Source organism: Mobula birostris, chromosome 5 (genome assembly GCF_030028105.1).
Source record: "Mobula birostris isolate sMobBir1 chromosome 5, sMobBir1.hap1, whole genome shotgun sequence".
NCBI classification, from domain to species: domain Eukaryota; kingdom Metazoa; phylum Chordata; class Chondrichthyes; order Myliobatiformes; family Myliobatidae; genus Mobula; species Mobula birostris.
The window spans coordinates 58,671,752-58,696,608 of NC_092374.1; the positions used below are offsets into that span (position 1 = coordinate 58,671,752).

At 42.5% G+C, this 24,857-nt stretch overlaps 1 protein-coding gene across 15 annotated transcripts in view; it reads left to right on the forward strand.

Annotated features, from left to right (window-relative positions):
* The window catches only part of pip5k1ba (phosphatidylinositol-4-phosphate 5-kinase, type I, beta a), a 175,829-nt gene that overhangs the window by 133,323 nt on the left and 17,649 nt on the right, over positions 1-24,857 (forward strand). For 14 of the 15 annotated variants that reach the window (XM_072258079.1, XM_072258069.1, XM_072258081.1 and 11 more), the window contains 4 exons: positions 1,225-1,273; positions 5,323-5,407; positions 6,875-7,033; positions 13,920-14,067. In XM_072258079.1, coding sequence (XP_072114180.1) covers positions 1,225-1,273; positions 5,323-5,407; positions 6,875-7,033; positions 13,920-14,067 — 441 coding nt within the window. The remainder of the gene's footprint in view (positions 1-1,224; positions 1,274-5,322; positions 5,408-6,874; positions 7,034-13,919; positions 14,068-24,857) is intronic. The other variant, XM_072258082.1, reaches the window with a different exon arrangement.

Sequence of the window (24,857 nt, forward strand, 5' to 3'; positions counted from 1 at the left end):
GGGATCACCCTGTTATCTTAACAGGGATTGAGTTCTTCTCCTTACCTACCACCCATGAGCCTCTGCGTCCAGTGCATCTCTGCAACTTCCACCATCTTCAATCGGATCCTATCACCAAACACACCTTTACCTCTTTCCCACCACCCGCCACCCGGCCCCTATCTCCAGTTTCCACAGGGATTGTTTCTTCTGTGATTCCCTTGTCCATTCCCCTCTCCCCAATAATTTCCCTCTTGGCCCTTATCTCTGGAAGTGTGAGAAGTGCTACACGTGCCCATTCTCCCCCTCCTCCCTCACCTCCATTCAGGGCCCCAGTCTTTCCAGGTGAGGCAACACTTCACCTACAAGTCTGATGGGGCCGTCTGTATCCAGTGCTCCCAATGCAGCTTCCTCTACATTGGTAAGATCTGATGTAGATTGAGTGTTTGTTTTGTCGGGCAACTTTGCAGAACAAGCAGAATTTCCCTGTGTCCATCCATTTTAATTCCAATCCCATTCCCATTCCTACGTGACAGCTTCTAGTACCACGATGAGGCCACGCTCAGGTTGAATGAGCCACACCTCATATTCCATCTGGGTGGCCTCCAACCTGATGGCATGAATATCCATTTCTCTAACTTCCGGTAATTTTACCACCTCACCCTTCCCTCCTCTTCCATTCCCCATTCTGGCTTCCCTCTCCTCCTCGCTCTCCTCCTCCCCTTTCCGAACAGATTCCTCCTTCAGCACTTTACCTTTTTCACCTATCCCCTCCCAGCTTCTTACTTCATTTTCACTCCACCCACCTAGCTTCATCTTTCGACTTCTAGATTGTACTCCTTCCCCTCCCCTCACCTTCTAATTCTGGCTTCTTTCCTCTTTCTTTCTAGTCTTGGTCCAAAACATCAACTGTTTATTCCCCTCCATAGATACTGACTGATCTGCTGAGTTCCTCCAGCATGTTATATGTGTTACTCTGGATTTCTAGCACCTGCAGAATGCCTTGTTTTTATCTTTACTGTGTGACTAGGTTTGCTGATCATGTCACCAAGAGGTTTCTTCCTTGACTTTGCTAACCTCTTGATTATGAGCACAATGATTATGCATTGCTCATATTAGTACATTATACTGTTTCAAAGTTAAATCTTCCCTGCAACATTCAACATTATTTTTCAATATGCATCTTCAAATCACAATTGCAGTGAGTTAACATTTTCAAACACGGATATTTTTCTGCCCCAAAAGGTTCATCAAGAAACTGGAACACTCCTGGAAAGCCCTCGTCTATGATGGGGTAGGTATACATTTCATTTATCTTTGTAACTGAAAGAGTAGGATTACTAACTGTACTTAGAGTAGTGCATGGGAATTGAGAAAGTATCCCAAAATACACAAGTTTTCATTACTCTGTCAAGTTGTCAAGAGATGTAATTCCAAGTAATATATGTACTCATTCCACAAATGGGCCTGCGTATAATTGCACTATGTATAATTTATGGAGCATACAGGACTGACTGGATCTTCGTTGCCATGAACCTCCTTCCTTTATTACTCGAGGCACTTCACTATATGCTTCGACTAGTTTCTTACTCTCATGTGATTATGTACCACAACCACTTCCTGTTGGAGCAAGTTTGACATTCTCGGAGTTCTTCGGCTGAAGAAGTTCCTATTGCTACAATATTATTCATTAGTATTTAATTTATCAAGAGCTTGTGTGAAACATTGTTTTCATTTGGTGGTAGTGATGAAGTTGTTCTGGAAAGTCAAGATGTTTAATTTTGAGGTGGGATTATAGTAGGTTTCATTAAACACTTGTTTGTATGTTCTTGCCATTTTTAATTTGCTCTCCGTGATAGTGGCTTCTGAGGATAACAGTATTGTTATCACTAGGCTATGGCATGCCTAACAAGTATAACAGCCTGTGAAGTTTATGATCAGTTCCTGCTATTTCCACTATTAGGTAGGCCAAGTGGAATAGTATTACAGTCAGACTTGTATGTCAACTTTGCAAGCGTGAAAATTAGGCAGCCTCTGGGAAATTGGACATGAATCTGGATGCAGATAACTCAGGACCTGTTTGTCAAAGATCTCCCAGACCATATTTGTCCCAGGTTTGAATTCTTTCCAGTCGAAACAGAAAAAAGTGATTTGTTTATATAAAAAAATACATTTGCTGAAGTCATAGGGTGTGGTAAGTAAACTTGAGCAATCAGAATTTTCACTTGTGTTCCAATTTATGACTAGCCCTCTGGGTTGTTCACAATTTACAGCTTCCACCACAGGCAGTGTGGTCTTCATTGATATTTGGAGCTGATCATCTTGGGTATTATCAGGCAATAAATGATAGCTAGCATTTTAATCCAACTTCATAACTCAAACAGGGCACATGGAGATCTGGGAATAAGTTCCCACCATCATCCTGAGAGGGAAAACATCTTTCTTGGGCCGTGGGGTAACAATGTGAAGTTGTACATATTCCGATTGTCAGTGGGTCAGGCAGCACCTATGGAGAAAGAAACAGAATGAATGTTTCAGGTAGATGTCTAATTATTATAATAGGCAACATTTAGATACTTGGGTTTTAAGGTTAAGCTGGGTTGGGAGGGCAAAGGAACATATTTGTCATAGGATCAAGAACAGTGGCAATAAAATGATGCAAAGGGGAGATGGTGCAAACACAAAGGGGAAGGTAATAGGACGAAGACAGAAGCAGGAGGTCATTCTGGGGGAGGTGTCAATGAAGCAGAATCATTATCTGAGTTTACCAAAATAAAAATTGGAAATGTGCATTATTATATTCAATATTGAGTTTGAGAGGCTGTTTGGTCAATGGCCAGCTGCTGTTTCTGGAGTATTATTTTGAACATACCTAAACAATGCTGGAGAAAGAGAATTCAAGTGACAAGCCCTCAGTTCTTTGTGTCATTCTTACGATCACAAGACACTGCTGCGTATTAAGAACATAAAGTACTGCTGGACTATCCCATTAGTGAGCTGCGCAATAGTGGAGGAGCTGGACTTGTGTGCCACATTGCCACCTGCAACAGGAAGGCTTCGAAGTCAGTACGCGGAGGCAGTGCACAGACTAACAAACAGTACAAATGATTGTCTTGGACATTTTTCTTGAGGCCGCAAGACCCTGTTACTGCAAGTCCGGTTCATTTGCGAGACTGAAGGCAGGGGAGCTGCGTGGCCTCGGTTATTGCGTAGATCAAGACCGCATGCCGTGGGGTCACCTAATGCAGCCACCCAGGGAAGGAGATGCCCGAGGCGGTGTGGCACAGCTGACGTTCGTGCTGGGTTGGGGGCTGGCCCCTCCCATCAATGCTGCCCTCTAGTGCTCGCTTGGTGGTAGAGCAGCTGGATTGCGTTCATCTGTGGCTGCACTACCGCGTGATGATTGGGCTGCTGTGGGCTCGTTCTTGCTGACATCCCATGCACCATCAATCTACAGGACATGACAATCAGGGACTTGAGCTGTTTTTTTTTATGTAATTGCATGTTTATGCTATCATAATTATGTGTGCTTTTTGTGGCTTGTGCCGTATATGACTATTGGTACTGTGTTTGGCACCTTGGCCCCGGAAAAAGTGTTTTGTTTGGTTGTATTTATGGGTATTCATGTGTAATTGAATGGTAATTAAACTTGAATTTGGTATATATCATCTTATGATAATGCAATTCATACAGTCTGGCAACATATATGATATGATGGACTCTTAGCCTCATAATCTATATTGTTAAGATCATACACTTTATCGTTTACTTGCTGTGCATTTTTTCAGTAGCTTTTACACTTTACTCTGCATTGTTATTGTTTTACCTTATCCTACCTCAATGCACTATGTATTGATTTGATGTGTATGAACAGTAAGCTAGACAAGTTTTTCATTGTATCTTGGTACATGTGACAATAATAAAACTATACCAATACCAATTTATTGATGCGATATAATAATGTCCTTGAGCTATTCCTAGCATTATATCTCCCAAAACTCGTTCTAGCAATAGATTTGGGAAATAGGATGGCCATTCAGATGAGGACATTCATTGAAGAGGCAACATTTTAGCACAGAATGGTGTTTTTAAAGAAACCCACAGAGTAACATTACTTATGCCACACTGTCCAGTGTGGACCACAAGAAAAGGGCCATAAAGTGCCTCAAGCTTTTTCTGCCATTCAGTAAAATCACAGTTCAATTTCCTACCTTAACTTCATTTCCCCACAGATTAATCTTTTAACTATCACTTGGTGCCCAAGAATAATAACCTTAATCATGCCCATCCAGAGCCATTCTGAGATAGGTAACATTGAAGATTTGCAACTATAGATATTAGAATTATAGGCCTATACAGGATAGAAACAGGCCACTCGGCGCAATTTGTCCATGCCAACCTAGGTTTCTATCTGAGCTAATCCCAGCTCTTCTTCTCATCTCAGTTCCAAGTGGCTAACCCCTTGTCCTCCAACTGCATCCTCTTGTTCTGCACTCTTCAGCCAGAGCAATCACCCTCTCGCCTTCTACCCTGACATCCTACCTGGCATCTTGTATAGCTCGGTATGATCACTAATCCTTCCATCAAATTCCATCGTGTGTGAGTCACTCGCTATCAGTTTCTCTGCAGAGGGCAATGTTCTTATCAGAGTAGTGAATCTACCCTGTCCTGCTTCAGAGGTACACTTATTTTTCAAAGGTTCAAAGTCAAATTTAATGTCAGAGAAATGTATACAATATACATCCTGAAATGCTTTTTCTTCACAAACATCCACGAAAACAGAGAAGTGCTCCAAAGAATGAATGACATTTAAACATGAGAACCCCAAATTCCACCCCCACCAGTTTTTCACTGACAATGTGGTCTCACCAAGGTAAGAAAGCCTTCCGTTCTCCTGTGCTCTAAGAGCTAAAAGATTCGATATCACAAATGATATATCTATGTATCACAGGTCATGGCGGGAAAAACACTGATAAGTGTCCCTAAGGGTTGTTTGTCTTGCACCTTTTCCATTTTTGATTCTTCCTGTAGCAAGGACGGTCTGTGGTGTTGAATTTGACAGTATAATTGTCATCATGCAAAGCATTATTCAGCAAAGCATAAGCAAAAAAAGGTGATGTCAGAGACACTGAGGAAAAGAAAGGGTAAATTGCACAACTACCTATTACAATAGCAAGGACAATGAAACTGAATGATACATATTTGGATCCCTCTATAATTGGGCATGTCCTTTCTTGCAGTGACATTGCTCCTTGGCTTACTCCATCACTGAGCTTTATGGTGGGACATGAGTTTGTGTTTTACCTTATTTATACATCTAACTTTTTTTAAATCTTCCATTAGGACTCTGTGTCAGTCCATAGGCCGGGATTCTACGCTGATCGTTTTCTGAAGTTTATGAGCAGCAGGGTGTTTAAGAAGACATTGTGTGAGTATCAGGGAATGTTTAATGCTTTACTGTTGTCTGCCATTTTAGAACAACTGATAGATGCTGACTGTATGGAAAAAGTATCCAAGTACAATCACTTAAAGTAAACAGCCATTCAGCCCAATGTGTATGTGCTGGCTGTTTAAAGGAGTGATCCAGTTGGTCCCATCTTTGGCCCAGCAAATTCCATGTTGATATATACTTTTAAGTCTGCCTTCTTTCAGTCAGACCACTGCCGATCACAACTTGGTCCAATTTTATTTTTGAAAAGATTTCTTCTCTATTTTTTGTGTCTTTAAAGATGACCTCTGGTTACCAGCATTGGAGATTTTAATGCGCACCATCAAATCTCCACTTGACCACTTTTCTAAGGAAGAGAATCCCAGTTCCCTACTTTCAGTACACTTTTCATTTTTCCACAATATTTTTCTTGTGCTATTTTGAAGGAAACTGCCATTTGATGTTTTTGGCCTCCTGTCGATTGACAGGAGTACAAGTTATAGCAGTGGCGAAAGGTTGACTTCGGTTTGATTCCAAATTAACTAGCTTTACGATTAGTATCTATAATGTGTACTCACTATTTAACATTGGATACCTTTAGTTTAAAAGCTTCATTTAGATTACAGACCACACTTACCCAAAGAAAAACCAAACCTTATCAAAACCCTATAAGCATGCCTTACATCAGAAATTACTGTATAGGTGTTATATTGGATATTGTAAGTTTTCATCATTTTACTATTTAAAAAGCAACATAATGAAGCTTATGTAACTCTGAAATAATAGCAGGAGATGAACAGACAGGGAATGGAGGGATACAAACCATGTGCAGGCAGATAGGATTACTTTAAGTTGGCTTCATATTTAGGAAAAACATTGTGAGCTGAAGAGCTTGTTCCTGTGCTGTACTGTTCTACGTAAGATGCTAGAAACACTCACAGGTCATGCATTACCTGCAGAGAGACAAACAGATGAGGCTCTTGGTCTTTGATCTTTCATCAGTGGATAAATGTACAGATGAAAAGTCCACAACTTTAAACTTTAACTCTTGTTACTCTTTCCAGTAAAGGTATTTAAGGAAAAGATGGATATAGACCATAATTGGAGTTTATTCCATTCAGTGAATGTGGTCAAGTTCAAGGGGACATAAGACAAAAATGATTAGCAAAAGAATCAGAAGCGACATGAACAATTTTTTTATACACAGAGTATTTAGGACCTGGAAATCAGTGATGGAGGGGAGTAGTCAAGGATAGCAGTAAGAAGAGAACTGAATATGTGTTTTAAGTGAGGAGTGCAGAGCTTAGAGATCAGAACAAGTGCAGATCTGACACAGAAAATCTGTCATCATAGTAAATGCTGAATCAGCTTTGGTTGTGTGGACTTCTGTCTCTTGGGTTCTTATGCTTGTCTTTTGGTATTCTGCAAATGGATTTGGTATCATTGTCGATTTGTTCATTTTCACAGCCTTACGATCGTCTCCTTTGAAGAAATCTCGAAATTCCATTCCGGTTGTTAAATACATAGGGCAGGAAGTTTCAACCTCTGGACTCATACAGGACGTGGCTGAGGGGAAGAGTGAGATGCTGTTGGGAACTAGGAGCTATTGTAGTCTTGATGAGGAAGGTACTGCATAGTATTTATGTTTGACTTGATTTGGACATTAACCTGGGATTAAGGCTCATGTGAACAATTAATGTCTTAGTGAGAGGTGCTGTCTGCTAAATGCTCTTTGCCTCAAACAGATAGAATTTTGAGCTGAAATTGTTTCTGCTGTGGGTTTGCAGATTTAGGTGAATAACCATTTGCAGTCATTGGAAATGGACAATGGTATGTCGGAGTCAGACCTGCAGTCCAAATTTAATCAGAACTGTCCCCTACGCAAGGATTTTATTTGTCTACATTTCATCGCAGTGCAGCATGATCACCCAATTCCACACTTCACATTTTTGAAATTAAAGTAATAACTTTGTCATTTTAAATCTAATCCATTTCAGAGTTCAATTCCATTAGTACTTACCTCAAGTACATATGAGACTGATTCTTTGTCCAGTGGCAGACTGTTAGCTTTTGAAGAGAAAAGAAGCAAAGCTATTTGTCAATAATTCCACTCAAAGCTTAATCCCTGAATTAAGAAATAAGGGACATCCTGAAACTGGCACAAAAGAAAGTCATTCAGTTCATCAGGCCTTTGGAACTTCTATGCAGTTAGTTCCATTTCTTTGTTCCTTCCTTCTTCACCTGCAAGTTTCCTCCTAACTCTATCCAAGCTTCTGATACTTTAAAGTTATTCCTGGCTCATCTTCCATGGCCTTTCCAGGCACAACAGTCCAGATCCCAACATTAGTTTTTTTTTAATTTGTCCTCAAGTTACCTCTGGTATATTTTCCCATTAATTTCTGTTTGTGCTCTTAGGTTAAAGACCCTTCTGTCACTAGAAGTAATTTATTTACACCTTTATGATTCCGAGCACTGCTGTTAACTTTCCCTTCAGCAAGGCAGCCTAGTTTTTCCTCATCTTCCTATGTAGCATTCTTATAGCATTTCTGGTAAATCTCCTCTAGAACCTCCGTAAGACCACAGCGTTCTCCCTAAATTCTGGGATCCAAAGTTAGGCACAATACACATACTGAGGTACAACTAGTATTTAGTAGCAAAACACAAAATGCTGGAAATACTCAACCAGACTGCATCTATGGGAAGCAAAGCAGAATTAATGTATCTGGTCGAAGACGATTTATCTGATGCACTTTCTGTTATTTTAGATTTCCAACATCTGTAGTTTCTTCTTAATGTTCAATTACAGTTTACCTATTTTTGTAACTAGGGGTCAGTTTACAATTTGTGCATTTTTTTATCTATCAACTCTGCTTTCAAATGCATCTCCCCCATTTTACACACATCTGCTGTCACTCCATCCTCCCGCCACCCCACTAGGAATAGGGTTCCCCTGGTCCTCACCTACCACCCCACCAGCCTCCGGGTCCAACATATTATTCTCCGTAACTTACACCACCTCCAACATGATCCCACCACTAAGCACATCTCTCCCCCCCCCCCCTGCTTTCTGCAGGGATCGCTCCCTACGTGACTCCCTTGTCTATTCGTCCCCCCCCCATCCCTCCCCACTGATCTCCCTCCTGGCACTTATCCTTGTAAGCAGAACAACTGCTACACGTGCCCTTACACTTCCTCCCTTACCACCATTCAGGGCCCCAGACAGTCCTTTCTGGTGAGGCGACACTTCACCTGTAAATCGGCTGGGGTGATATACTGCGTCCGGTGCTCCCAATGTGGCCTTCTATATATTGGCGAGACCTGACGCAGACCGGGAGATCGTTTTGCTGAACACCTACACTCTGTCCGCCAGAGAAAGCAGGATCTCCCAGTGGCCACACATTTTAATTCCTCATCGCATTCCCATTCTGACATGGCTATCCACGGCCTCCTCTACTGTAAAGATGAAGCCACGCTCAGGTTGGAGGAACAACACCTTATATTCCGTCTGGATAGCCTCCAACCTGATGGCATGAACATTGACTTCTCTAACTTCCGCTAATGCCCCACCTCCCCCTTGTACCCCATCCATTATTTATTTATATACACACATTCCTTCTCTCTCTCTCCTTTTTCTCCCTCTGTCCCTCTCACCATACCCCTTGCCCATCCTCTGGGTTCCCCCCTCCCACTTTTCCTTCTCCCTAGGCCTCCTGTCCCATGATCCTCTCATATCCCTTTTCCCAATCAACTGTGCTGCTCTTGGCTCCATCCCTCCCCCTCCTGTCTTCTCCTATCATTTTGGATCTCCCCCTCTCCCTCCCACTTTCAAATCTCTTACTAGCTCTTCCTTCAGTTAGTCCTGACGAAGGGTCTCGGCCCGAAACGTCGACTGTACCTCCTCCTAGAGATGCTGCCTGGCCTGCTGCGTTCACCAGCAACTTTGATGTGTTCTCCAATATCTTTGCTACCTTCAAAGATTTAACAGCCCAAATCCCTCGATCCTCATTCTGCTATCCCTTTTAAGATTGCAACATGTGGTTTGTAGTGCTTGTAATTTTGTTATCAAAATGGATCATTTCAAATTTCTGTATTAAATATTTTATATGTCTTTCCACTTAGTCTGCCTTCTGAAGGCTGGTACTAAATACTTCTCTATCGACTGCGCGTTTGGTGCCTTTTGAAGAATTTGAAATTATACACTACACACAAAAGATGGATGGTCTCTACACTGACCCAGGGAAACACTTCTCTGTATTTTGTCTGAGAAAGCAGCTGTTCACCAGTCTGCTTTCTGTCCCTCAGTCCGCTTCGTACGTAAGCTGCCACTGTTCCTTTCATCTCATGGTGTATTATGACACTTGGAACATAATGTCTTTAATAATCAGTTCAAAGGCAGAAACTTAAGCAATGCACCACAACATTGTGAAAAGTGGTAATCATTTGAATTTAAAATATACAGTATAACCAAATTAATGGAAAGAACGTAAACATTATAATGAGCTGGCGGCAGTTACCTTTCATTTTAAGGGCCAAGAGAGGGCTGAGTAATTGACAGTGGGGGGGAAGGGTGTTTATGGAAGATGCTTCCATTTGTGGGAGAGGCAAGAACTGGGGTATTGCACAAGGATAGGCATCGATAATCCCAGAAGGGATTCAAATAGAGAGTAGTTAAGGATCAGAGCAGGAATGTGTTTTAAAGTAGGCTGGATAAATACCAGAGAAAGGAATGAAGTGAAAAGATGTGAGAGTATAAATGCTGGCCTGGACCAGGTGGACAAAATGGTCTATTTCTGTGGAATGTGATTCACTTGGAGATATGCTTCAGTTGAAGCCATGGCTGCTTTGTTGAAAGAGGCTATCCTTTTTTTAAAGTAATCCTTGGGAGAACTTGTTATTTTATTAGAGTATGAACTCAAATGCTGGGTGGTGTGGGGGCGTGGTTATACCCTCACCCACCTTGCTTTGAGAAAGGTGAACCGAGTGAGGTGCTGATGAATGGCTAATCTGCTACGTGTTCACGCCCTTAACAGAGTTTGAAAACTTGATCCTGGGAATCTGCAGGCATCTTGCATTGAATTAAGCCCTATTATACAACATACTATACACTGTATCTTCTGGCTTTGAGACTAATTGGAAGACTTACATTTGAAAGATTTAGCTTGCCATACATTTTGGATCATGTGGAAAACTTTTTTAAAAAATGGAAATAATCAGCGTGTCATTTGAAGAAAGAAGCAATCAACACTTCAGATCTATACCTTTCTTCCGAACTGGGAAGAGCTAGTGAGGGGGTTTTGAAAGAAGAAGGATGAGGGAGAAGAGAATAAAAGGGAAGGGCAGACATAATCAAATAAAAACAAGGTGGTGTGATGTGAAAGAAAAGGATCCTGGGAGGGGTACCCAAACAGAAAGTCGGGCTGATGCTGGGTTGAAGGTAGGAATTGCAATCATTTTCTGAAGATGGGTAATACAGATTTGAAGAAAAGAAAGCCAGGTTAATTTCACTTCTCACTAAAGCTAAATTTTAAGAGGTTTTTTTTAATTAATGAGTGGAAATTTGCCAGTTGCCTTGGTGAGATTTGTATTCAAGTCCTCACAGAGAGAGCATGTGTAACAGTGGCAGTAGTTGGCCATGTGGTCTGCTCTATCTCTCAGCACGATAATGGCTGATCTTCCTTAGCACCATTTTCCAGTACTTTCACCACACCTCTTGATGTTCATAACATCGAGACATCTAGCCATCCTTTTGAATGAACACAATGACTGAACTGCCATAGTCTTCCTGGTCAGAGAAATCCATGTTCACTACCCTCTGAATGTTTTTTCCCCCCTGAAACTGCCCCCCCCCGGGTCCCAAGTAAAGCAAAAATCTTTCCCACATCGAGTGTCAAGTCGTGTAAGAATTTTGTACATTTCAAGAAGATTTCCTCCTATTCTTCTACACTCCAGAGAATACAATCCCTGTCCACTCAATCTCTGCTCATGTTGCAATCGCACCATCCCTGGAACTAGTTCAAATGGATCTTCACTGAACATAGCACAATACAGGAACAAGCCTTTGACCCACAATGCCTGTGCCAAACATGATGTCAAATTAAACTAAATCTCTTCTGCTTGCCCATGAACTAAATCACTTTGTTTCCTGCATATTCATGTGCCTATCTCAAAGCCTCTTAAAAGCTGATATTCTACTGTATATACTTACAGCACAACCACAGCAACCTTTTCCAGACACCTACCACTCCCTCTTTAAAAAAAGAACAAACTAGACCCACATATTTTAAACTTTTCCCCCTTTTGCCTTAAATACATGTCCTCTGTTATTTGACATTTCTACCCTGGGAGAAAGATTCTGACTAACCTATCTATGCTTCTCATGATTTCATAACTTCTATCAGGTTTCCCCATTCAGCCTCCATGCTCCAGAGAAAATAACATGAGTTTGTCCTGACACTCTCTTCCTTCAAACACCACTACTGATGCTGCCCTCACCCACATCTCCTCCATTTCCTGGACATCAACACTCACCCCATCATCCTGCTGCTTTAACAGGCATAGAGGTCCTCTTGTCCTCACCTACCACCCCATCGAATACATCATTCTCCATATCTGCTATCTTCAATGGGATCCTACCACCAAACACATCTTTATCTACCGCCCCCCACCGACTCTCTGCTTTCCATAGGGATTGTTCCCTCCATGTTTCCCTTATCCATTCGTCCCTCCCCACTAATCTTCCACCTGGCACATAATCCTTCAAGTGACTGAAATGCTACACCTGCCCATTCACCTCCTCCCTTACCTCCATTCAGGGCCTCAAACAGTCCTTCCAGGTGAAGCAACAGCTGGCCTGCAAAGTGCAGCCAACTATCCGACCTTCTACATTGGTAAGACCCAATGTAAATTGGGGGATCTCTTTGTCGAGCATCTTAGCTCTATCCACCAAAAGTGGAACTCGCTGGTGACCGATTTCAATTCCTATCCCTATTCCCTTTCTGACATGTCAGTTTATGGCCTTCTCTTTTGTCATGTTGAGCCCACTCTCAGGGTGGAGGACAATACTTCATATTCCATCTAGGTAGCCTCCAACCTGACGGCATGAACATCGATTTCTCCCTCCGGTAATTCCCCCCCCCCCACTTCCCTCTTCTATTCCCCACTTTGGCCTTTTCCCTCCTCTCTTTACCTGCCTATCACCACCCCCAGTGCCCCTTCTTCTTCCCTTTCTCCCATGGTCCACTCTCCTCTCCTATCAGTTTCTTTCTTCAGCAGCCGCTTACCTTTCCTACCTATCTGACCACCTATCACCTGCAATCTAATCCCCCCCCACCTATTTATTCTGGTGCCTTCCCCTTCCTTTCCAGTCCTGAAGAATGGTCTCAGTCCGAAACGTCAACTGTTTATTCACTTTCATGGATGCTGCCTGACCTGCTGAGTTTCTGGAGCATTTTGTGTGTGTTGTTTATGGTTTGCACCCTCTATTCCAAGCTATCATGCTGAAGCTCTTCTGTACTCTTTCCAAAATCTCCGTGCCCTTCGTGTAAAGGGTGACCAGAATTGCACACAGATGCAGACTGCATCTTCTCTATGTGGCAAGTACTTGTACACAGTATTCTATTCAGTATCACAAAGCCCTGTCTGATTTGCAATAAAATTACCTGCTCCCTAATCAAACTCTCCCCACAGAGATGTCGGTATATAAAGTTAACTTTTACAGTGTCTCTAATTTGAGTTATGAATGCTTTGTGACTATATGGTTCAGAGAGAGCTTCATCCTATCAGGAGAGGGGGTGAAAGTAGTGATCAACCTGTCACATCAGTACGTTGATCTTACACTAAGGCCCCATTGAACATTAACATTTCAAAACATTTGTTACTTAACAAATTTCCCGAGTTTCTGTTACGTTCACCTAAGTTGATGTCACATATTTCCATATTATATTCCATCTGCCGTGCTCTTGCCCATAAGCACGGCTCCTGAGAGTAGCTGGTTGTTATTTGCAAATGAAAACACTTTGTGTGTTTTTTCTTTTCCCTGTTACTGTTCCTCACAAGCATCCACAATCATGTCTGAGACCAGACAATGTGACAGAGCTGGGAACAATCCTGGAGCTTTCCTGGTCAATATTGCTTCATTGTGTATCAGTAATTTTTCATAGTAGCATGGTGACTCTAGACTAGATACCCTGGGTCTTGAATTATCAAGTGCAAATCCCATGACATCTGGCAAATTTCAATTCAATAAAACATCTGGAATGAAAGTCTAGAATCAGACAAGGTTTTCAGATTGTAATAATACGTCCCTGCTTAATTAGATGCAAATCTGCCATAGTTAGCCGCTCTGGCCTCAGGACACATGGCAATGCAGCTGACTCCTGACTGGAGTTATTTTGATCAAACACAGCTATGTATGGAAAATAAATGGCAGAAATGTAAATTCAAAAGGTTGTTGGACCTGTTGTTGGTTACTTAGTTCAAAACAAAATTAAACTACTTTTTCCTTGCTTTGTAGCAATGGGATATCGTAGACGCAGACCTGATATCTTACCCAGCACCACATCTTTATTTGAAGCAACCTCCTTGGCAACAACACTTTCCTCCACTTCGTTATTTCTGAATGAACCAACACCATCTGAAGGAACTGCAAACTCTTCAAACAAGTATGAGTCTTGTTATTTTGTAGAGCACCTGGGCTTTTGAAGGTCGTATTTCACAGACTGCAAAGATGTAAAAAGTGTCAAAATTGAAATTACCTCTTCATTTGGAATATTCAAGTACTTGGGTACCTATGCAAATGTAGCCAGATGGTTTAGTGTGAAGTCCATTGGTAATGCTGTCGTAAATATCAAGAAGGATTCTGCATTGATCTTGTATCTGAATTGGTGTGAAATCCTGCAGTGTATAAAATTGAAACTGAGGTATTCTTTCTTGCTTGATCAGATTAGTACATTATTCCCTATTCGCTTCCACTACCTTTGCTTGAGATGGTGTTGAAATTGAGCATTGCCAGTGGCAGATAAATGTGCAGCAAGTTTTATTGTTTTGTAAGTGCCTTTGGGAATGTATTGACTTGTTATTTGCTGTGACATTGTAAGAATTTGAAAATCAATAACTCCAGGTTAATTATATCATAGAGCAGGAACTTGGCAAGTGTGTCTTTTCATGTTACTAATACATTCTCCCCCACTCCCTTCCTTCCTCCCCACTCCTGCCAAGCGTGCATATAAAAGGTTCAGCTGGCCAATGGCTTGTATTCTGTGCCTTGAAACACTAAGACTTAACACTGACCAATAATTCTCCCATAAAATGCTACATATGATGTTGTACTCTATACTAGAAGCATTGGAGTCCTCTAACCACTTGTATATAGAGTGTATACTTTGTTTGCTTTGTCAAATGGTGTTCCTCTTTTTAAAAAGTGCGGGGAACAGCTCACAACTATCCACTATTTATGTTCTGCATGCTAGTAATCAGGTTAATTACGAATATACCTAAAAGAAAGTAAATCCTGATCTTTTTGAATTGCTTTGTACCTCATCAAGCATCACAACACTGGGTGACGCACCTGCCGTTTTCCATTCCAGATCTAATTTTCAATGTTACAAATACTGATGGCAGTAACATTTTTATCTGCATGCATCTCTAACCTACCTAATGGGAATAAACACAAGAGAGCCTGTTGATCATTGATAGCAAACTTAACTGCCAGCAAGGACACTTTCTTATCTTAAGGGCTTGGTATTTACCTCAAATGATAAGACTGAGTTTCTCATTGATATTATTTAAGCAAAGAAGGAAGAATGATCCCAGACTTTTTTTTAGGAACTACTCCAATTAGGATTTTTAGTCCTAATACTAGGCAGTAATGTGAACATTTAATTGACATCACATTTAAAGGTTGACACTGTGAGAATCCTCCAGGGAAACTTTAGATATTTTGTATTAAGGGTTTACCTTGGCAGCTTCATTCCGGGCTTGCATGTCCTCATGAGGACAATTTATTTGCATCATACTGCAGACTACTTTTTAAATTTCATTTTGAAACTAATATAGTTTGAATATCAATCAAAGCTGGAAGTTTTCTGTCATAGTAATTTGCTTCAATAATTTATTACTATAACCCTTACACTTCAACATTCATGCAAAAAAACTCGCTGTGCATAACAACAGGAATTCTGCAGATGCTGGAAATTCAAGCAACACACATCAAAGTTGCTGGTGAACGCAGCAGGCCAGGCAGCATCTCTAGGAAGAGGTGCAGTCGACGTTTCAGGCCGAGACCCTTCGTCAGGACTAACTGAAGGAAGAGTGAGTGAGGGATTTGAAAGTTGGAGGGGGAGAGGGAGATCCAAAATGATAGGAGAAGACAGGAGGGGGAGGGATAGAGCCAAGAGCTGGACAGGTGATAGGCAAAAGGGGATACGAGAGGATCATGGGACAGGAGGTCCGGGAAGAAAGACAAGGCCGGGGGGGGGGGGGTACCCAGAGGATGGGCAAGAGGTATATTCAGAGGGACAGAGGGAGAAAAAGGAGAGTGAGAGAAAGAATGTGTGCATAAAAATAAGTAACAGATGGGGTACGAGGGGGAGGTGGGGCCTAGCGGAAGTTGGAGAAGTCGATGTTCATGCCACCAGGTTGGAGGCTACCCAGACGGAATATAAGGTGTTGTTCCTCCAACCTGAGTGTGGCTTCATCTTTACAGTAGAGGAGGCCGTGGATAGACATGTCAGAATGGGAATGGGATGTGGAATTAAAATGTGTGGCCACTGGGAGATCCTGCTTTCTCTGGCGGACAGAGCGTAGATGTTCAGCAAAGCGGTCTCCCAGTCTGCGTCGGGTCTCGCCAATATATAAAAGGCCATATCGGGAGCACCGGACGCAGTATATCACCCCAGTCGACTCACAGGTGAAGTGTTGCCTCACCTGGAAGGACTGTTTGGGGCCCTGAATGGTGGTAAGGGAGGAAGTGTAAGGGCATGTGTAGCACTTGTTCCGCTTACACGGATAAGTGCCAGGGGGGAGATCAGTAGGGAGGGATGGGGGGGACGAATGGACAAGGGAGTTGTGTAGGGAGCGATCCCTGCGGAATGCAGGGGGGGGGGAGGGAAAGATGTGCTTAGTGGTGGGATCCCGTTGGAGGTGGCGGAAGTTACGGAGAATAATATGTTGGACCCGGAGGCTGGTGGGGTGGTAGGTGAGGACCAGGGGAACCCTATTCCTAGTGGGGTGGCGGGAGGATGGAGTAAGAGCAGATGTACGTGAAATGGGGGAGATGCGTTTAAGAGCAGAGTTGATAGTGGAGGAAGGGAAGCCCCTTTCTTTAAAAAAAGGAAGACATCTCCCTCGTCCTAGAATGAAAAGTCTCATCCTGAGAGCAGATGCGGCGGAGACGGAGGAATTGCGAGAAGGGGATGGTGTTTTTGCAAGAGGCAGGGTGAGAAGAGGAATAGTCCAGATAGCTGTGAGAGTCAGTAGGCTTATAGTAGACATCAGTGGATAAGCTGTCTCCAGAGACAGAGACAGAAAGATCTAGAAAGGGGAGGGAGGTGTCGGAAATGGACCAGGTAAACTTGAGGGCAGGGTGAAAGTTGGAGGCAAAGTTAATAAAGTCAACGAGTTCTGCATGCGTGCAGGAAGCAGCGCCAATGCAGTCGTCGATGTAGCGAAGGAAAAGTGGGGGACAGATACCAGAATAGGCACGGAACATAGATTGTTCCACAAACCCAACAAAAAGGCAGGCATAGCTAGGACCCATACGGGTGCCCATAGCTACACCTTTAGTTTGGAGGAAGTGGGAGGAGCCAAAGGAGAAATTATTAAGAGTAAGGACTAATTCCGCTAGACGGAGCAGAGTGGTGGTAGAGGGGAACTGATTAGGTCTGGAATCCAAAAAGAAGTGTAGAGCTTTGAGACCTTCCTGATGGGGGATGGAAGTATATAAGGACTGGACATCCATGGTGAAAATAAAGCGGTGGGGGCCAGGGAACTTAAAATCATCGAAAAGTTTAAGAGCGTGAGAAGTGTCACGAACATAGGTCAGAAGGGATTGAACAAGGGGTGATAAAACAGTGTCGAGGTATGCAGAAATGAGTTCGGTGGGGCAAGAGCAAGCTGAGACAATAGGTCGGCCAGGACAGGCAGGTTTGTGGATCTTGGGTAGGAGGTAGAAACAGGAAGTGCGGGGTGTGGGAACTATAAGGTTGGCAGCAGTGGATGGGAGATCCCCTGAGTGGATAAAGTCGGTGATGGTGTGGGAGACAATGGCCTGGTGCTCCTTAGTGGGGTCACGATCGAGGGGTAAATAAGAGGAGGTATCCGCGAGTTGTCGCCGTGCCTCGGCAAGGTAGAGGTCAGTACGCCAGACTACAACAGCACCCCCCTTATCGGCGGGTTTAATAATGTTAGGATTAGTGCGGAGGGAGTGGAGAGCAGAGCATTCCGAAGGAGTGAGGTTGGAATGGGGACAAGGTGCGGTAAAGTCGAGACGGTTGATGTCCCGTCGGCAGTTAGCAATAAAGAGATCCAGAGCAGGCAGAAGACCAGAGCGAGGTGTCCATGAAGAAGAGGAGGGTTGAAGACGGGAGAAGGGGTCATCGGTGGGGGTGGAAGAGTCCTTGCCGAAGAAGTAACTAGCTGTGCATAACTAGCTAGTATTTATCAAACAAATCGCTTCAAAGCCCACTCACAGCCAGATATTGAATAGTTTTTAAGAAAAATTCAAGTTTTGATTGGCTCATTGTATATCAGCCAGGTGGATAAAAGTGCTAATGTACAGAATCATCTGTTCAAGAATTGGAGCAACACTTTTTTTCTAAATTTCTCCATAATTGTTTTCTGATTACTCAATATTTTTATGTTCATTTGAATCTTTTGTTCATGTTATTTTTTAAATTTTTATATTAAATGAGGCTTTTTTACTAATGCCTATGTTTTGGTGATTTAATAAAGTCCTTGCTATTTTTGCTATCAGGATAATATCCTAGCATCAAAATACATCTGAGTGGGTGCAAGAGGATTTAAGTAAGACTGATGTCAGTAGAAACCAGGTTAAAACTCTTCACCAGGCATAGCTGTAACTCACATAAAAGGAATTTGTTGTTAGAGACCAAAATGTCAACCCCAGGACATTGCAGCAGGAATTCCTTAATGTAGTGTTCAAGGACTAATCATCTCCTGCCACATCATCAGTAACCTTTCTTTCATCATAAGGTCAGAGGTAGGGATTTCTGTTGCTCTTCTGTTCATGTCTGCCCAGACAATGAAGCAGTCCAGGTCTGGATGCAGCAAGACCTGGAAAATATTTAGACATGGGCATTTGTGCTCCATAAGTGCCAGATAATTATCATTTCCAACTGGATACAGTCAAACAACCTCCACTTAATATGCAGGGCTATTATCTTAAGAATCCCAGTCAATGACATTCTGGGAATTGCCATTGACCAGAAACCTAAGTCTGCATAAATACCATGGGTAACAGAATAGGCCAAGTCACCTGACTCACCTCTCCACTGTCCAGGCCCTTTCTACCATTTACTAAGCACAAGTCAGTGATATGGTTGCCTGGATGAATAAAGAAGCTCCTCATCAACCATTAGAAAATAGCAATCCAGCTGTCAGATTAAGCACTCATTGCTTCCAATAGGCATGTCGTAGCTGCCACATGTCTCACCCACAAAGTACACACCAACAGCTGTCTTTTGGCCTCATACTGCCCTGCAAGTCACAACCAGCATGCTTAAGGGAACATCGCCATCCACGGGTTCTCCAGGTCATACAACATCCTGTTTTGGAAATGCATTTCCAGTAAGTCAAAATCCTGGAACTCACTGCACTACCTTCACCATATGCAAGGTATTGTCACCATCTTCTCAAGCACATTACTGGATGGAGAGCAAATGTTGGCCTTGCCAGGGAAACTTACAACCTGTGTAGGATGAATAAAAAATCATATTGTTTCTGCATTAGTTTGGACAGTCATGAAGGTGGATAATGCCTTGTACAAAGTCAACCCATTAATGGAATTTGGCAGGAAATATTGACACAGACCTTGTGTCAAGAAAAGGCAGCACAGTACCACCACTAGTGCAGAGACTGCAGCACACCACTAAAGAACTGTGTTCACTTCCGACCTTGGTATGGAGTTTGTACGTTTTCCATATGACTGCATGGCTTTCCTCTGAGTGTTCCCGCTTCCTCCCACGTCACACTGTGCAAACTTGTAGCATAACTGGCTACTATAAAAATGCTCCTGTAATGCAGGGTTGTGGTAGAACCTGGAGTGGGGGGGGATCTACCCCTAAACCAGGGGTTCCCAATCTGGGGGTCCATGGGCCCCTTGCTTAATGGTATTTGTCCATGGCATAAAAAGGGTTGGGAACCCCTGCTCTAAGCTTAAGGATAGAGGAACCAAAGGGCCTTTTCCAGGCTGCTTAACTCTGACTTGTAGCTGTGAGCCCCTCAACACTTAAAATGGAATACATTTGACAGCAAATTCAAAAACTTGCATGGAATAATTGCATGTGGAAATCTAGAAGTTGGTGTGCAAAATAGCCTGTTCCTTCTCGGGATTTTTTTTTGTACAAAAAGAATTGGTTACACCTGAACCCGAGGGGGGACTAATATCCTCGCTGGCACGTTTGCTAGAGCTATTGCAGAAGGTTTAAACCAGGAGATCCCAGCCTTTTAATGCCATTGACCAATACCATTTAGCAAGGGGTCTGTGGATCCCAAGTTTGGAACCCCTGGTTTAAACTACGTTGGCAGAGGGGATGGAACCAAAATGATAGGGCTGAGGATAATGCAGTTGGTATACATATCGTCGCAGTGTGCACTGAGACTGTGAGATGAACAGGTGGATCACAGGGCAAAATTGCAGTCAGTGGGATGAGGTGAAGTGTAAGTGGGACAAAATCAAAAAAGGTGATGAATACAGGACTGAAGGTATTATATTTGAATGCACACAGTATACGGAATAAGGCAGATGATCACGTAGTGCAGTTAGAGGTTGGCAGATATAACATTGTGGGCATCACTGAGATTTGACTGAAAGAAGATCATAGTTCAGAGCTTAACATCCAAGGATATGCCTTGCATTGAAAGGACAGGCAGGTAGGCAGAGGTGGGGACTGAAAGTATAATCCTTGTGAGTAGAGTCAAGAAGTTGCAATAGGAGTTATATACAGGCCCCGGAACAGTAACCAGGATGTGGGATATAAATTTCAATGGGAAATCGAAAAGGCATGTAAAAAGGGTAATGTTACAATAGTCATGGGGATTTTCAATATGCAGTTAGTTAGGAAAATCATATTGGTGCTGGATTCCCAAGAGTGGGAACTTGTAGAATCTCTACAAGAATGCTTTTTAGAGCAGCTTGTGGTTGAGCCCATTAGAGAACAGGCAATTCTAGGTTGGGTGTTGTGTAATGAACCAGATTTGATTAGGGAGCTTAAGGTAATGGAACCTTTAGGAGACAGCAATCATAATATGATAGAATTCACTCTGCCGTTTGATAGGGAGAAGCTAAAGTTAGATGTATCAGTCTTACAGTGGAGTAAAGGAAATTACAGGGTTGTGGGAACAGCTGGCCAAAGATGATTGGAAGGAAACACTAGCAGGAATGATGGCAGAACAATGGCTGGAGTTTCTGGGGCAATTCAGAAGGTGCAGGATAGATGCATCCCAAAGATGAAGAAGCATTCCAGAGGGAGGATGAGACTATCATGAGTCGCGAGGGAAGTCAAAGGCAGTATAAAAGCAAAAGAGAGCGTATATAATAAAGCAAAAATTTGTGTGAAGTTAAGCGGTTTGGAAAACTTTTTAAAAACTAACAGAAAGCTATTAAAAATAACATGAGGAAAGAAAAGATGAAATAGGAAGGTAAGCTTGCCAAAAATACCAGAGGATACCAGAAGTTTTTTCAGATATGGAAAGAGTAAAAGGGAGGTGAGAATGGATATTAGGCTGCTGGAAAATGATGTTTGAGTGCTAGTTGGGGTGGGGGGGGGGTGGAATAAAGAAATGGCAGAGGAAATTAATAAGTATTTTGTGTCAATCTTCACTATAGAAGGCAATAGCAGTATGCCAGAAATTCAAGAGTTTAGGAAACTGAGAGGTCTGAAGGTAGATAGGTCACCTGGACCACATGGACTGCACCCTAGGGTTCTGAAAGGGGTAGCTGAAGAGATTATGGAGGCATTAGTAATAATCTTTCAAGAATCACTAGATTCTGGCAGGGTTCTGGAGGACTGGAAGATTGCAAAATGTCTCTCCACTCTTTAAGAAAGGAGGTTATAAGCTAGTAGGCCTAACTTCAGTGGTTGGGAAGATGTTGGAGTCTATTATTAAGGATGAGGTTTTGGGGTACTTGGAGACACATGATAAAATAGGCCAGGGTCCGAATGGTTTCCTTAAGAGGAAATCCTGCCTGACAAATCTGTTGAAATTCTTTGAGGAAATAATGGGCAGGATAGACAAGAGTCATTGGATGTTGTTTACTTGGATGTTCAGAAGGGCTTTGACAAGCTATCGCACATGAGGCCGCTTAACAAGGTAAGAGCCCATGGGTGTTACAGAAAAGATACTAGCATGGATAGAAGTTTGGCTAATTGGCAGGAGGCAAAGAGTCACTTTGCCTCCTCTGAAGAGTCTTTTGTTTTCTGTTGAGAGCCACTCAACATCAAGACGACAAAAGAAATGATAATTGACTTCAGAAAGATGAGGTCCAGAGAAAAGCCCCACTATTCAGTAATGGTGAAGTCGTGGAAAGAGCTCCAGTTTCAAGCTTTTCGGGGATGAATATCACTGAGGGTCTCTCTTGGTCTGTCAACACAACCTTGATAGTAGGGAAGTCACAACAGCAGCGATACTACCTGAGGTGCTTAAGGGGAGCTAATCGGCTCCAAAAATTACTGGCCAGCTTTTAATCGATATGCAATAGAGAGCATACTGACCTACAGAATAACAGGCTGGTACTCTAGCTGCAGCAAGGCAGGTCACAAAACACTTCAGTGGGTTATTAGGATGACTCAGCACATCACTGGGACTCAACTACCAAACCTGGAGACAATCCTCAGTGCCTATGTCATAACATTATTAAAGACCTATCTCATTCTGGACACTGTCTGTTCAATCTCCTGCCATTTGGTAGAAGATATAGAAATATCTTAGCCAAGACAGTAAAACTGAAAATCAGTTTCTACCTGAGGGCTGTTGTGCAGCTGAATAATGCTACACCCTTGCTTGCCAATGGCCTTTGAGTGGTGTGGACTATCAAAGTCACTTGTTCCATGTATATATGGGAATTTCTTTTTAATTAAGCTGTACCACATGCATTGTGAATATTCGTTTTGCAGAGACTGGGGTAGCACTGCAACCTCGTTGTCTTGAGCAATGGCAATAATGTTCTAGTCTGTTCTTTTCAAAAGGGGGCCTATTCTGGTTGGCTGCAGAAGTTGACATGTGGACCACTTCTTTTCATGTTATATGTCAAGAATTTAAATGATGGAATTGATGGTTTGTGGCCAGTTTTGCAGATGATACAAAGATAAGTGGAAGGGTAGATAGTGTTGAGGAAGCAACGAGTCTGCAGAAGGACCTGGACAGATTGGGAGAATGGGCAAAGAAGTGGCAGATGAAAAATAGTTTAGAACTGCATGGCCATCTATTCTGGTAGAAGAAATAAAGGCAAAGGTGTAATTCAATTAATGTTTCATGTTGATAAGCTTTGATCAAAACCAGGATTGAACAGTTTGTATTATGAAGAGCATTTGATGGATCTGGGCCTGTATTCACTAGAATTCAGAAGAATATGGGGTGACCCAATTGAAACCTATCGAGTGGTGAAAGACCTTGAAAGAGTGGATGTGGGGAGGATGATTCCTATGGTGGAATCTAGGACCACAGGACACAGCCTCAATAGAGGGGCATCCTTTAATAACAGAGATGAGGAATTTTTAGCCAGAGATTGGTGAATCTGTGGAATGTGTTGCCACAGGCAGCTGTGGAGGCCAAGCCTTTACAAATATTTAAGGCAGAAGTTGATAGATTATTGATTGGTCAAGGCACCAAGGGATATGGGGAGAGGGCAGGAGATTAGAGCGGAGAGGAATAATGGATCAGCCATGATAAAATGGCTGAGCAGACTCGGGAGCCAAATGGCCTAATTCCGCTCTTATATCCTATGATTTTATGGTAAAGGGACTTGGGAATCCTAGTGCAGGCTTCCCTAAAGGTCAACTTGCAGGTTTGAGTCACTGGTAAGGAAGGCAAATGCAATGTTAGCATTCATTTTGACAGGACTGGAATTAAGGGCAAGGATGTGATGCTGAGGCTTTTTAAGGCATTGGTCAGACCACACTTGGAGCATTCTGAGCATTTTTGGGCCCCATAAAAGATATGCTGGTTTTGGTGAGGGTCCAGAGGAGGTTCTCAAGATTGAAATTATGTGGAGTGTTTGATGGAGTTTAGAAAAATGGGGGAGGGGCAGAATCTCATTGCAACTTGTGCAATATTGAAAGGTCTAGACAGAGTGGATGTGGAGAGCATGTTTCCTACAGTGGATGAGTGTAGGACCAGAGAGCACAGCCTCAGAATAGAGGAACATCCATTTAGAACAAAGGTGAGAAAGAATTTCTTTTGTTAGAGGATGCTGAATCTGTGGAATTCATTGCCACAGACTGCAGGCCAAGTCATTGAGTATATTGAAAGCAGGGGTTGATAGATTCTTAGTTAGTCAGGGCATCAAAGATTACAGACAGCAGACTCAATGGGCCAAGGGTCCTAATTCTGCTCCTATTTCTCATATATTTACACTAAAAAGCCTATTCCATCTGTATCAGTATAATTTATTAAGTTGAACCATTTATCATACAGGCCTACATGTATAGTTCTGTCTCGAAATAAGATGTCATCAAGGGTGCGGAACTGTTCAATGGCTTTAGTGGAAGTAGTGTTAGGAAGAGGAGCAGTCTAACGAGCAGAGCCATTGAAAGTTGAAGTTCATTATCCCCTTGAATGAGCAGATGCAGTCAGAAGTTCCCATCTGCCATCTACCCCAAACATTAGGAAAAGACAGACTAAGTAGAAAGGCATAGAAACAGAATCTAAGATCTATTACAAAGTGAAGAGAAATGAGAGAGGCAGGAAGCCAAGTTTTTTCAGTCATTTAAACCCAATATGCATGCATCTATCCTTAAAGTACACTCACACTTCAGTTTGCTGGTTGTACTACAGAGCTGTTTTTAATACATTATAGTAAAAGTATTGAAACAACTAATGTAATGACTGTCCTTAATAATTTTGCTCCCTCGATGGCCTTGTTAATTATTGTGTTAAGATAGGCGAGTTAATATGTGTTGCAGTATATCCTAGCATTTGTCTGATTGATTCTAACTCAGCATCCTGGCTCGGAAGTATGTTGGATTCCAGTTAATTGGTCCATGGGTTAATCGAG